The sequence below is a fragment of the Oncorhynchus keta genome, unplaced genomic scaffold (genome assembly GCF_023373465.1).
Source record: "Oncorhynchus keta strain PuntledgeMale-10-30-2019 unplaced genomic scaffold, Oket_V2 Un_contig_17723_pilon_pilon, whole genome shotgun sequence".
In the NCBI taxonomy this organism is placed as follows: domain Eukaryota; kingdom Metazoa; phylum Chordata; class Actinopteri; order Salmoniformes; family Salmonidae; genus Oncorhynchus; species Oncorhynchus keta.
Window position 1 is genome coordinate 32,501 of NW_026280544.1, and position 14,157 is coordinate 46,657.

Sequence of the window (14,157 nt, forward strand, 5' to 3'; positions counted from 1 at the left end):
GGTCTACAGGTTTACCTGGTCTGCATGTTTATCTGGTCTGCATGTTTACCTGGTCTACATGTGTACCTGGTCTGCATGTTTACTTGGTCTACAGGTTTACCTGGTCTACAGGTTTACCTGGTCTACATGTTTACCTGGTCTACAGGTTTACCTCGTCTGCATGTTTACCTGGTCTACAGGTTTACCTGGTCTGCATGTTTACCTGGTCTACAGGTTTACCTGGTCTACATGTTTACCTGGTCTGCATATTTACCTGGTCTACAGGTTTACCTGGTCTACAGGTTTACCTGGTCTGCATGTTTATCTGGTCTGCATGTTTACCTGGTCTACATGTGTACCTGGTCTGCATGTTTACTTGGTCTACAGGTTTACCTGGTCTACAGGTTTACCTGGTCTACATGTTTACCTGGTCTACAGGTTTACCTGGTCTACAGGTTTACCTGGTCTACATGTTTACCTGGTCTGCATATTTACCTGGTCTACAGGTTTACCTGGTCTACATGTACAGTGCATTCGTAAAATATTCAGACCCCTTGACTTTTTCCACATATTGTTACGTTACAGCCTTATTCTAAAATGGATTAAACAGTTTTTTCCCTCCACCTCATCAATCTACACACAATACCCCATAATGACATCACAATACCCCATAATGACATCACAATACCCCATAATGACATCACAATACCCCATAATGACATCACAATACCCCATAATGACATCACAATACTCCATAATGACATCACAATACTCCATAATGACATCACAATACTCCATAATGACATCACAATACCCCATAATGACATCACAATACCCCATAATGACATCACAATACTCCATAATGACATCACAATACCCCATAATGACATCACAATACCCCATAATGACAAACAAAAAACAGGTTTTTAGAATATTTTGCAAATATCACATTTACATAAGTATTCAGACCCTTTAATCAGTACTTTGTTGAAGCACCTTTGGCAGCGACTACAGCCTCGAGTCTTCTTGGGTATGACGCTACAAGCTTGGCACAGCTGTATTTGGGGAGTTTCTCCCATTCTTCTCTGCAGATCCTCTCAAGCTCTGTCAGGTTGGATGGGGAGCATTGCTGCACAGCTATTTTCAGGTCTCTCCAGAGATGTTCGATCGGGTTCAAGTCCGGACTCTGGCTGGGCCACTCAAGGACATTGAGAGACTTGTCCCAAAGCCACTCCCGAGTTGTCTTTGCTGTGTGCTTAGGGTCATTGTCCTGTTGGAAGCTATAGAGCAGGTTTTCTTCAAGGATCTCTCTACTTTGCTCTGTTCATCTTTCCCTCAATCCTGACTAGTCTCCCAGTCCCTGCTGCTAAAAAACATCCCCACAGCATGATGCTGCCACCACCATGCTTCACTGTAGGGATGCTGCCAGGTCTCCTCCAGATGTGACACTTGGCATTCAGGCCAAAGAGTTCAATCTTGGTTTCATCAGACGAGAGAATCTTGTTTCTCATGGTCTGAAAGTCCTTTAGATGCCTTTTGGCAAACTACAAACTGGCTGTCATGTGCCTTTTCCTGAGGAGTGGCTTCTGTCTGACCATAAAGGCCTGGAGTGGTGCAGAGATGGTTGTCCTTCTGGAAGGTTCTCCCATCTCCACAGAGGAACTATGGAGCTCTGTCAGAGTGATCATTGGGTTCTTGGTCACATCCCTGACCAAAGCCCTTCTCCCCAATGGCTCAGTTTGGCCGGGCGGCCAGCCCTAGGAAGAGTCTTGGTGGTTCCAAACTTCTTCCATTTTAAGAATGATGGAAGGCCACTATGTTCTTGGGGACCTTTAATGCTGCAGAATTTATTATTTTACTCTTCCCCAGATCTGTGCCTCGACACAATCCTGTCTTCACGTTCTACGGACAATTCCTTCGACCTCATGGCTTGGTTTTTGCTCTGACATGCCATGTCAACTGTGGGACCTTATATAGACAGGTTTGTGCCTTTCCAAATCATGTCCAATCAATTGCATTTACCACAGCTGGACTCCAATCAAGTTGTAGAAACATCTCAAGGATGATCAATGGAAACAGGATACACTTGAGTTCAATTTCAAGTGTCATAGCAAAGGGTCTGAATACTTATGTAAAGAAGGTATTTCTGTATTTTTGTGTGTTTTTTTCCCAAATCCATTTTAGAATAAGCTGGCATAACTTTGGTTTGCCCTCACCACACAGTCGTCATAGGAACTCTCTCTTCCTCTCTGCTATGACCCCTCCAGTCCAAACCCTCATAGGAACTACTGGCCTTTGGTTTGACCCCACCACACAAACGTTCCTCTCTCTTCTTCCTCTCTGCTATGACCCCTCCAGTCCAAACCCTCATAGGAACTACTGGCCTTTGGTTTGACCCTCCACCAAACCCTCATAGGAACTCTCTCTTCCTCTCTGTTATGACCCCTCCAGTCCAAACCCTCATAGGAACTACTGGCCTTTGGTTTGACCCCTCCAGTCCAAACCCTCTAGGAACTCTCTTCCTCTCTGCTATGACCCCTCCAGTCCAAACCCTCATAGGAACTACTGGCCTTTGGTTTGACCCCTCCACACAAACCCTCTAGGAACTCTGGCCCTCTCTGTTATGACCCCTCCAGTCCAAACCCTCATAGGAACTACTGGCCTTTGGTTTGATCCTCCACCAAACAGTCATTCCCTCTCTCTTCCTCTCTGTTATGACCCCTCCAGTCCAAACCCTCATAGGAACTACTGGCCTTTGGTTTGATCACCACCAGTCCAAAGTCATTCCCTACTCTCTTCCTCTCTGTTATGACCCCTCCAGTCCAAACCCTCATAGGAACTACTGGCCTTTGGTTTGACCGCCACCAAACAGTCATTCCCTCTCTTCCTCTCTGTTATGACCCCTCCAGTCCAAACCCTCATAGGAACTACTGGCCTTTGGTTTGACCAGTCCAAACCCTCATAGGTCGTTCCAAACCCCTAGGAACTACTCTTCCTCTCTGCTATGACCCCTCCAGTCCAAACGCAGATAGTCTGAACAGGGACAGAGGTCATCCAGGAGCTGGCATGTCCTCCTTCTCATCCATACTGAGGACACTTCAAAGGAACCAACACACACGCACATGCATGCACACACACACACACACACACCACACACACACACACACACACACACACACACACACACACACACACACACACACACACACACACACACACACTCTTCCTCTACCTGGCTGGGTTAATCTATATGGTATTCTATAGAAGGAGAGAGTTCAGTATATCATCTCTGACTACAGTACATTAATCATCTCTGACTACAGGCTACAGCACATGAATTATCTCTGACTACAGTACTTGAATCATCTCTGACTACAGTACATGAATCATCTCTGACTACAGTACATTAATCATCTCTGACTACAGTAAATGAATAATCTCTGACTACAGTACATGAATAATCTCTGACTACAGTACATTAATCATCTCTGACTACATGTACATTAATAATCTCTGACTACAGGCTACAGCACATGAATTATCTCTGACTACAGTACTTGAATCATCTCTGACTACAGTACATGAATCAACTCTGACTACAGTACATGAATCATCTCTGACTACAGTACATGAATAATCTCTGACTACAGTACATTAATCATCTCTGACTACAGCACATTAATCATCTCTGACTACAGGCTACAGCACATGAATTATCTCTGACTACAGTACTTGAATCATCTCTGACTACAGTACATGAATCATCTCTGACTACAGTCTACAGTACATGAATCATCTCTGACTACAGTACATGAATAATCTCTGACTACAGCACATGAATCATCTCTGACTACAGTACATTAATCATCTCTGACTACAGTACATGAATCATCTCTGACTACAGTACATTAATAATATCTGACTACAGTACATTAGTCATCTCTGACTACCCCACATTAATCACCTCTGACTACAGTCCTTGAATCATCTCTGACTACAGTACATGAATCAACTCTGACTACAGTACATGAATCATCTCTGACTACAGTCTACAGTACATGAATCATCTCTGACTACAGTACATTAATAATCTCTGACTACAGTACATTAATAATCTCTGACTACAGCACATGAATCATCTCTGACTACAGTACATTAATCATCTCTGACTACAGTACATTAATCATCTCTGACTACAGTACATTAGTCATCTCTGACTACAGTCTACAGTACATTAATCATCTCTGACTATAGTACATGAATCATCTCTGACTACAGTACATTAATCATCTCTGACTACAGTACATGAATCATCTCTGACTACAGTACATGAATCATCTCTGACTACAGTACATTAATCATCTCTGACTACAGTACATTAATAATCTCTGACTACAGTGCATTAATCATCTCTGACTACAGTACATGAATCATCTCTGACTACAGTACATTAATAATCTCTGACTACTGGTACATTAATCATCTCTGACTACAGTACATTAATCATCTCTGACTACAGTACATTAATCATCTCTGACTACAGGCTACAGTACATGAATCATCTCTGACTACAGTACATTAATCATCTCTGACTACAGGCTCCAGTAAATTAATCATCTCTGACTACAGTACATGAATAATCTCTGACTACAGTACATGAATAATCTCTGACTACAGGCTACAGTAAATTAATCATCTCTGACTACAGGCTACAGTAAATTAATCATCTCTGACTACAGTACCATGAATCATCTCTGTCTACAGTACCATTAATCATCTCTGACTACAGTACATTAATCATCTCTGACTACAGGCTACAGTAAATTAATCATCTCTGACTACAGTACATGAATCATCTCTGTCTACAGTACATTAATCATCTCTGTCTACAGTACATTAATCATCTCTGTCTACAGTACATTAATCATCTCTGACTACAGTACATTAATCATCTCTGACTACAGGCTACAGCACATGAATTATCTCTGACTACAGTACTTGAATCATCTCTGACTACAGTACATTAATCATCTCTGACTACAGTACATTAATCATCTCTGACTACAGTACATTAATCATCTCTGACTACAGTACATTAATCATCTCTGACTACAGTACATTAATCATCTCTGACTACAGGCTACAGCACATGAATTATCTCTGACTACAGTACTTGAATCATCTCTGACAACAGTACATTAATCATCTCTGACTACCCCACATCCAATCATCTCTGACTACAGGCTACAGCACATTAATCATCTCTGACTACAGTACGTTAATCATCTCTGACAACAGTACATGAATCATCTCTGACTACAGTACATTAATCATCTCTGACTACAGTACATTAATCATCTCTGACTACAGCACATTAATCATCTCTGACTACAGCACATTAATCATCTTTGACTACAGTACATTAATCATCTCTGACTACAGTACATTAATCATCTCTGACTACAGTACATTAATCATCTCTGACTACAGGCTACAGCACATGAATCATCTCTGACTACAGTACATGAATAATCTCTGACTACAGTGCATGAATGATCTCTGACTACAGTACATTAGTCATGTCTGACTACAGTACATTAATCATCTCTGACCCTACAGTACATTAATCATCTCTGACTACAGAACATGATTAACTCTGACTACAGAACATGATTAACTCTGACTACAGTACATTAATCATCTCTGACTACAGGCTCCAGTAAATTAATCATCTCTGACTACAGTACATGAACCATCTCTGTCTACAGTAAATTAATCATCTCTGACTACAGTACATGAATAATCTCTGACTACAGGCTCCAGTCCAAATTAATCATCTCTGACTACAGTACATGAATCATCTCTGTCTACAGTACATGAATAATCTCTGACTACAGGCTACAGTAAATTAATCATCTCTGACTATGAGGCTACAGTCCAAATTAATCATCTCTGACTACAGCCACCATGAATCATCTCTGTCTACAGTACATGAATCATCTCTGACTACAGTACTTGAATCATCTCTGACTACAGTACATTAATCATCTCTGACTACAGAACATGATTAACTCTGACCACACAGTACATTAATCATCTCTGACTAGACCTACAGTAAATTAATCATCTCTGACTACAGTACATGAACCATCTCTGTCTACAGTAAATTAATCATCTCTGACTACAGTACATGAATAATCTCTGACTACAGTACATGAATAATCTCTGACTACAGGCTACAGTAAATTAATCATCTCTGTTTACAGGCTACAGTAAATTAATCATCTCTGACTACAGTCCATGAATCATCTCTGTCTACAGTACATTAATCATCTCTGACTACAGTACATTAATCATCTCTGACTACAGGCTACAGTAAATTAATCATCTCTGACTACAGTACCCTCATGAATCATCTCTGTCTACAGTACATTAACCTCATCTCTGTCTACAGTACATTAATCATCTCTGTCTGACAGTACATTAATCATCTCTGACTACAGTACATTAATCATCTCTGACTACAGGCTACAGCACATGAATTATCTCTGACTACAGTAGTTGAATCATCTCTGACTACAGTACATTAATCATCTCTGACTACAGTACATTAATCATCTCTGACTACAGTACATTAATCATCTCTGACTACAGTACATTAATCATCTCTGACTACAGTACATTAATCATCTCTGACTACAGGCTACAGCACATGAATTATCTCTGACTACAGTACTTGAATCATCTCTGACAACAGTACATTAATCATCTCTGACTACACACATGAATCATCTCTGACTACAGGCTACAGCACATTAATCATCTCTGACTACAGGCCTTTCATCTCTGACCAACAGTACCTGAATCATCTCTGACTACAGTACATTAATCATCTCTGACTACAGTACATTAATCATCTCTGACTACAGCACATTAATCATCTCTGACTACAGCACATTAATCATCTTTGACTACAGTACATTAATCATCTCTGACTACAGTACATTAATCATCTCTGACTACAGTACATTAATCATCTCTGACTACAGGCTACAGTCCAAACACAGATATGAATCATCCTGACTACAGTACATGAATAATCTCTGACTACAGTGCATGAATGATCTCTGACTACAGTACATTAGTCATGTCTGACTACAGTACATTAATCATCTCTGACTACAGTCCATTAATCATCTCTGACTACAGAACATGATTAACTCTGACTACAGAACATGATTAACTCTGACTACAGTACATTAATCATCTCATGAACTACTGGCTACAGTAAATTAATCATCTCTGACTACAGTACATGAACCATCTCTGTCTACAGTAAATTAATCATCTCTGACTACAGTACAGTGAATAATCTCTGACTACAGGCTACAGTAAATTAATCATCTCTGACTACAGTACATGAATCATCTCTGTCTACAGTACATGAATAATCTCTGACTACAGGCTACAGTAAATTAATCATCTTTGGTTTGACAGGCTACAGTAAATTAATCATCTCTGACTACAGTACATGAATCATCTCTGTCTACAGTACATGAATCATCTCTGACTACAGTACTTGAATCATCTCTGACTACAGTACAAATCATCTCTGACTACAGAACATGATTAACTCTGACACACAGTACATTAATCATCTCTGACTAGAGGCTACAGTAAATTAATCATCTCTGACTACAGTACATGAACCATCTCTGTCTACAGTAAATTAATCATCTCTGACTACAGTACATGAATAATCTCTGACTACAGTACATGAATAATCTCTGACTACAGGCTACAGTAAATTAATCATCTCTGACTACAGGCTCCAGTCCAAATTAATCATCTCTGACTACAGTACATGAATCATCTCTGTCTACAGTACATTAATCATCTCTGTCTACAGTACATTAATCATCTCTGACTACAGTACATTAATCATCTCTGACTACAGGCTACAGCACATGAATCATCTCTGACTCCAGTCCAAACCCTTGAATCATCTCTGACTACAGTACATTAATCATCTCTGACTACAGAACATGATTAACTCTGACTACAGTACATTAATCATCTCTGACTACAGGCTACAGTAAATTAATCATCTCTGACTACAGTACATGAACCATCTCTGTCTACAGTAAATTAATCATCTCTGACTACAGTACATGAATAATCTCTGACTACAGTACATGAATAATCTCTGACTACAGGCTACAGTAAATTAATCATCTCTGACTACAGGCTACAGTAAATTAATAATCTCTGACTACAGTACATGAATCATCTCTCTTCTACAGTACATTAATCATCTCTGACTACAGTACATTAATCATCTCTGACTACAGGCTACAGTAAATTAATCATCTCTGACTACAGTACATGAATAATCTCTGTCTACAGTACATTAATCATCTCTGTCTACAGTACATTAATCATCTCTGCTACAGTACATTAATCATCTCTGACTACAGGCTACAGCACATGAATTATCTCTGACTACAGTACTTGAATCATCTCTGATTCCAGTACATTAATCATCTCTGACTACAGTACATTAATCATCTCTGACTACAGTACATTAATCATCTCTGACTACAGGCTACAGTACATGAATCATCTCTGACTACAGTACATGAATCATCTCTGTCTACAGTACATTAATCATCTCTGTCTACAGTACATTAATCATCTCTGACTACAGTACATTAATCATCTCTGACTACAGGCTACAGCACATGAATCATCTCTGACTACAGTCCCTTGAATCATCTCTGACTACAGTACATTAATCATCTCTGACTACAGAACATGATTAACTCTGACTACAGTACATTAATCATCTCTGACTACAGGCTACAGTAAATTAATCATCTCTGACTACAGTACATGAACCATCTCTGTCTACAGTAAATTAATCATCTCTGACTACAGTACATGAATAATCTCTGACTACAGTACATGAATAATCTCTGACTACAGGCTACAGTAAATTAATCATCTCTGACTACAGGCTACAGTAAATTAATCATCTCTGACTACAGTACATGAATCATATCTGTCTACAGGACATTAATCATCTCTGACTACAGTCCATTAATCATCTCTGACTACAGGCTACAGTAAATTAATCATCTCTGACTACAGTACATGAATCATCTCTGTCTACAGTACATTAATCATCTCTGTCTACAGTACATTAATCATCTCTGTCTACAGTACATTAATCATCTCTGACTACAGTACATTAATCATCTCTGACTACAGTACTGGAATCATCTCTGACTACAGTACATTAATCATCTCGACTACAGTACATTAATCATCTCTGACTACAGTACATTAATCATCTCTGACTACAGGCTACAGCACCATGAATTATCTCTGACTACAGTACTTGAATCATCTCTGACTACAGTACATTAATCATCTCTGACTACAGGCTACAGCACATGCATTATCTCTGACTACAGTACTTGAATCATCTCTGACAACAGTACATTAATCATCTCTGACTACAGCACATGAATCATCTCTGACTACAGGCTACAGCACATTAATCATCTCTGACTACAGTACGTTAATCATCTTTGACAACAGTACATGAATCATCTCTGACTACAGTACATTAATCATCTCTGACTACAGCACATTAATCATCTCTGACTACAGCACATTAATCATCTTTGACTACAGTACATTAATCATCTCTGACTACAGTACATTAATCATCTCTGACTACAGTACATTAATCATCTCTGACTACAGTGCATGAATGATCTCTGACTACAGTACATTAGTCATGTCTGACTACAGGCTACAGTAAATTAATCATCTCTGACTACAGTACATTAATCATCTCTGACTACAGAACATGCATCATCACTGACTACAGAACATGATTAACTCTGACTACAGTACATTAGTCATGTCTGGCTACAGTAAATTAATCATCTCTGACTACAGTACATTAATCATCTCTGACTACAGGCTACAGCACATGAATCATCTCTGACTACAGTACATTAATCATCTCTGACTACAGTACATGAATCATATCTGACTACAGTCTACAGTACATGAATCATCTCTGACTACAGTACATGAATCATCTCTGACTACAGTACATTAATCATATCTGACTACAGGCTACATTACATTAATCATCTCTGACTACAGTACATGAATCATCTCTGACTACAGGCTACATTACAATGTGTGTGTGAGGAGAGGAAGCATTTTGTAGACTATTGAGAAGCAGTCATCCACAGAGGGGGTTGTTTCCTAATAATATGTCCTTTCTCCTGGATTGTTCACCCGTTTACTACTTCCCACAAATCTGAAAGCATTGGATTGGTGGAGACCTGGGCTAGTGGGAGTTTCCACCATGTTTCTCATACCAGTCATTTCCTGTCAAATCAGTCAAGGGAAGTGAACAAGTGCATATTTTTTTAAGGAAGGAGAGATAATTGGTTACACAACCATATGGGGAGAATCTTAATTGCATTTCCTTGATTTCCCCGCGTCCTCCTTCCAGAACCCATTCAATGAGAAGGTTCATCTCCTCTGTACCTTCTCATCCAAAAGGTTTTGACAAGGAGAGGAGAGAGGACATACAATTAAGATGCATGGACTTCCTGTGTTTCTCCTCTGTCCTGTCTGTCTCTGCAACACTTCTCCCCCTGCTGACCAACTCTGGTATCTCAGGAAAACTCATTATTCAGTCTGTGTTTCTCCTCTGTCCTGTCTGTCTCTGCACCACTCCTCCCCCTGCTGACCAACTCTGGTATCTCAGGAAAACTCATTATTCAGACTGTTTTTCTCCTCTGTCCTGTCTGTCTCTGCAACACTTCTCCCCCTGCTGACCAACTCTGGTATCTCAGGAAAACTCATTATTCAGACTGTGTTTCTCCTCTGTCCTGTCTGTCTCTGCACCACTCCTCCCCTGCTGACCAACTCTGGTATCTCAGGAAACTCATTATTCAGATTGAACGGAATGTTTGGATTGCTATATGAATATAATGATAGGATATTTAGAATGATGGAATGATAGAATGTTTAGAATGATAGAATGTTTAGAATGATAGAATGTTTAGAATGATATAATATTTAGAATGATAGAATATTTAGAATGATAGAATAGATAGAATGATCAAATATTTTGAATGATAGAATAGATATAATGATAGAATGATTGAATAGATAGAATATTTAGAATGATAGAATAGATATAATGATATAATAGATAATAAAATAATTAATTAAGATGAACTATATTAGAAAGCCAAGTCAGACTTTTTACCATCTACTATATTAGTCTGATCTCTCTTCCTCCTCTCTCTGCCTCCCTCCCCATCTCTCTCTTTCTCCTCTCTCTGCCTCCCCTCCCCATCTCTCTCTGCCTCCCTCCCCATCTCTCTCTTTCTCCTCTCTCTGCCTCCTCCCCATCTCTCTCTATCTCCTCTCTCTGCCTCCCTCCCCATCTCTCTCTTTCTCCTCTCTCTGCCCTCCCTCCCCATCTCTCTCTTCCTCCTCTCTCTGCCTCCCTCCCCATCTCTCTCTTTCTCCTCTCTGCCTCCCTCCCCATCTCTCTCTTTCTCCTCTCTCTGCCTCCCTCCCCATCTCTCTCTTCCTCCTCTCTCTGCCTCCCTCCCCATCTCTCTCTTTTCTCCTCTCTCTGCCTCCCTCCCCATCTCTCTCTATCTCCTCTCTCTGCCTCCCTCCCCATCTCTCTCTTTCTCCTCTCTCTGCCTCCCTCCCCATCTCTCTCTTCCTCCTCTCTCTGCCTCCCTCCCCATCTCTCTCTTTCTCCTCTCTCTGCCTCCCTCCCCATCTCTCTCTTTCTCCTCTCTCTGCCTCCCTCCCCATCTCTCTCTTCCTCCTCTCTCTGCCTCCCTCCCCATCTCTCTCTTTCTCCTCTCTCTGCCTCCCTCCCCATCTCTCTCTTCCTCCTCTCTCTGCCTCCCTCCCCATCTCTCTCTTTCTCCTCTCTCTGCCTCCTCCCCATCTCTCTCTTCTCCTCTCTCTGCCTCCCTCCCCATCTCTCTCTTTCTCCTCTCTCTGCCTCCCTCCCCATCTCTCTCTTCCTCCTCTCTCTGCCTCCCTCCCCATCTCTCTCTTTCTCCTCTCTCTCTGCCTCCCTCCCCATCTCTCTTCCTCCTCTGCCTCCCTCCCCATCTCTCTCTTTCTCCTCTCTCTGCCTCCCTCCCCATCTCTCTCTTCCTCCTCTCTCTGCCTCCCTCCCCATCTCTCTCTTTCTCCTCTCTCTGCCTCCCTCCCCATCTCTCTGCCTCCTCCCCTCTCTCTGCCTCCCTCCCCATCTCTCTCTTTCTCTCCTCTCTCTGCCTCCCTCCCCATCTCTCTCTTTCTCCTCTCTCTGCCTCCCTCCCCATCTCTCTCCTCCTCTCTCTGCCTCCTCCCCATCTCTCTCTTCCTCCTCTCTCTGCCTCCCTCCCCATCTCTCTCTTTCTCCTCTCTCTGCCTCCCTCCCCATCTCTCTCTTCCTCCTCTCTCTGCCTCCCTCCCCATCTCTCTCTTTCTCCTCTCTCTGCCTCCCTCCCCATCTCTCTCTCTTCTCTCTGCCTCCCTCCCCATCTCTCTCTTCCTCCTCTCTCTGCCTCCCTCCCCATCTCTCTCTTCCCTCCCTCTCTCTGCCTCCCTCCCCATCTCTCTCTTTCTCCTCTCTCTGCCTCCCTCCCCATCTCTCTCTTCCCTCCTCTCTCTGCCTCCCTCCCCATCTCTCTCTTCCTCCTCTCTCTGCCTCCCTCCCCATCTCTCTCTTTCTCCTCTCTCTGCCTCCCTCCCCATCTCTCTCTTCCTCCTCTCTCTGCCTCCCTCCCCATCTCTCTCTTCCTCCTCTCTCTGCCTCCCTCCCCATCTCTCTCTTTCTCCTCTCTCTCTGCCTCCCTCCCCATCTCTCTCTTCCTCCTCTCTCTGCCTCCCTCCCCATCTCTATCTTTCTCCTCTCTCTGCCTCCTCCCCATCTCTCTTTCTCCTCTCTCTGCCTCCCTCCCCATCTCTCTCTCTATCTCTCTGCCTCCCCTCCCCATCTCTCTTCCTCCCCTCTCTCTGCCTCCCTCCCCATCTCTCTCTTCCTCCTCTCTCTGCCTCCCTCCCCATCTCTCTCTTCCTCCTCTCTCTGCCCTCCCTCCCCATCTCTCTCTTTCTCCTCTCTCTGCCTCCCTCCCCATCTCTCTCTTCCTCCTCTCTCTGCCTCCCCTCCCCATCTCTCTCTTCCTCCTCTCTCTGCCTCCCTCCCCATCTCTCTCTTTCTCCTCTCTCTCTGCCTCCCTCCCCATCTCTCTCTTCCTCCTCTCTCTGCCTCCCTCCCCATCTCTCTCTTCCTCTCTCTCTGCCTCCTCCCCATCTCTCTCTTTCTCCTCTCTCTGCCTCCTCCCCATCTCTCTCTTCCTCCTCTCTGCCTCCCTCCCCATCTCTCTCTTTCTCCTCTCTCTGCCTCCCTCCCCCATCTCTCTCTGCCTTCCCCATCTCTCTCTGCCTCCCTCCCCATCTCTCTCTTTTCTCTCCTCTCTCTGCCTCCCTCCCCATCTCTCTCTTTCTCCTCTCTCTCTGCCTCCTCCCCATCTCTCTCTTCCCCTCTCTCTGCCTCCCTCCCCATCTCTCTCTTCCTCCTCTCTGCCTCCCTCCCCATCTCTCTCTTTCTCCTCTCTCTGCCTCCTCCCCATCTCTCTCTTTCTCCTCTCTCTGCCTCCTCCCCATCTCTCTCTTTCTCCTCTCTCTCTGCCTCCCTCCCCATCTCTCTCTTTCTCTCTCTCTGCCTCCCTCCCCATCTCTCTTTCTCCTTTCTCTGCCTCCCTCCCCATCTCTCTCTTTCTCCTCTCTCTGCCTCCCTCCCCATCTCTCTCTTTCTCCTCTCTCTGCCTCCCTCCCCATCTCTCTCTATCTCCCTCTCTCTGCCTCCTCCCCATCTCTCTCTTTCTCTCTTCTCTCATCCCTTTCTCTTTCTCCTCCCTCTCTCTCATGCTCTCTCCACCTCTCTCTATCTCTATCTCTCTGCTCCCCCAGGTTGTCCACTCCTAACCACTACAGGTCTATCTGGTTTGATCCAGATCCAGGATCTAGAGGAGTTGGAGTTGACCAACTGTCCTGGCGCCCACAGCCGAACTCTTCAAGTACTACTCACAACACCTGACACGCTGCATGGTCATCGAGTAG

The 14,157-nt window shown here is 43.0% G+C and overlaps 1 protein-coding gene across 1 annotated transcript in view; it reads left to right on the plus strand.

Moving 5' to 3' along the window:
• The window catches only part of LOC127919860 (F-box/LRR-repeat protein 16-like), a 28,194-nt gene extending 14,037 nt beyond the window's left edge, over positions 1–14,157 (plus strand). Inside the window, 2 exon segments of the mRNA XM_052503710.1 lie at positions 14,008–14,096; positions 14,098–14,157. Coding sequence (XP_052359670.1) covers positions 14,008–14,096; positions 14,098–14,157 — 149 coding nt within the window.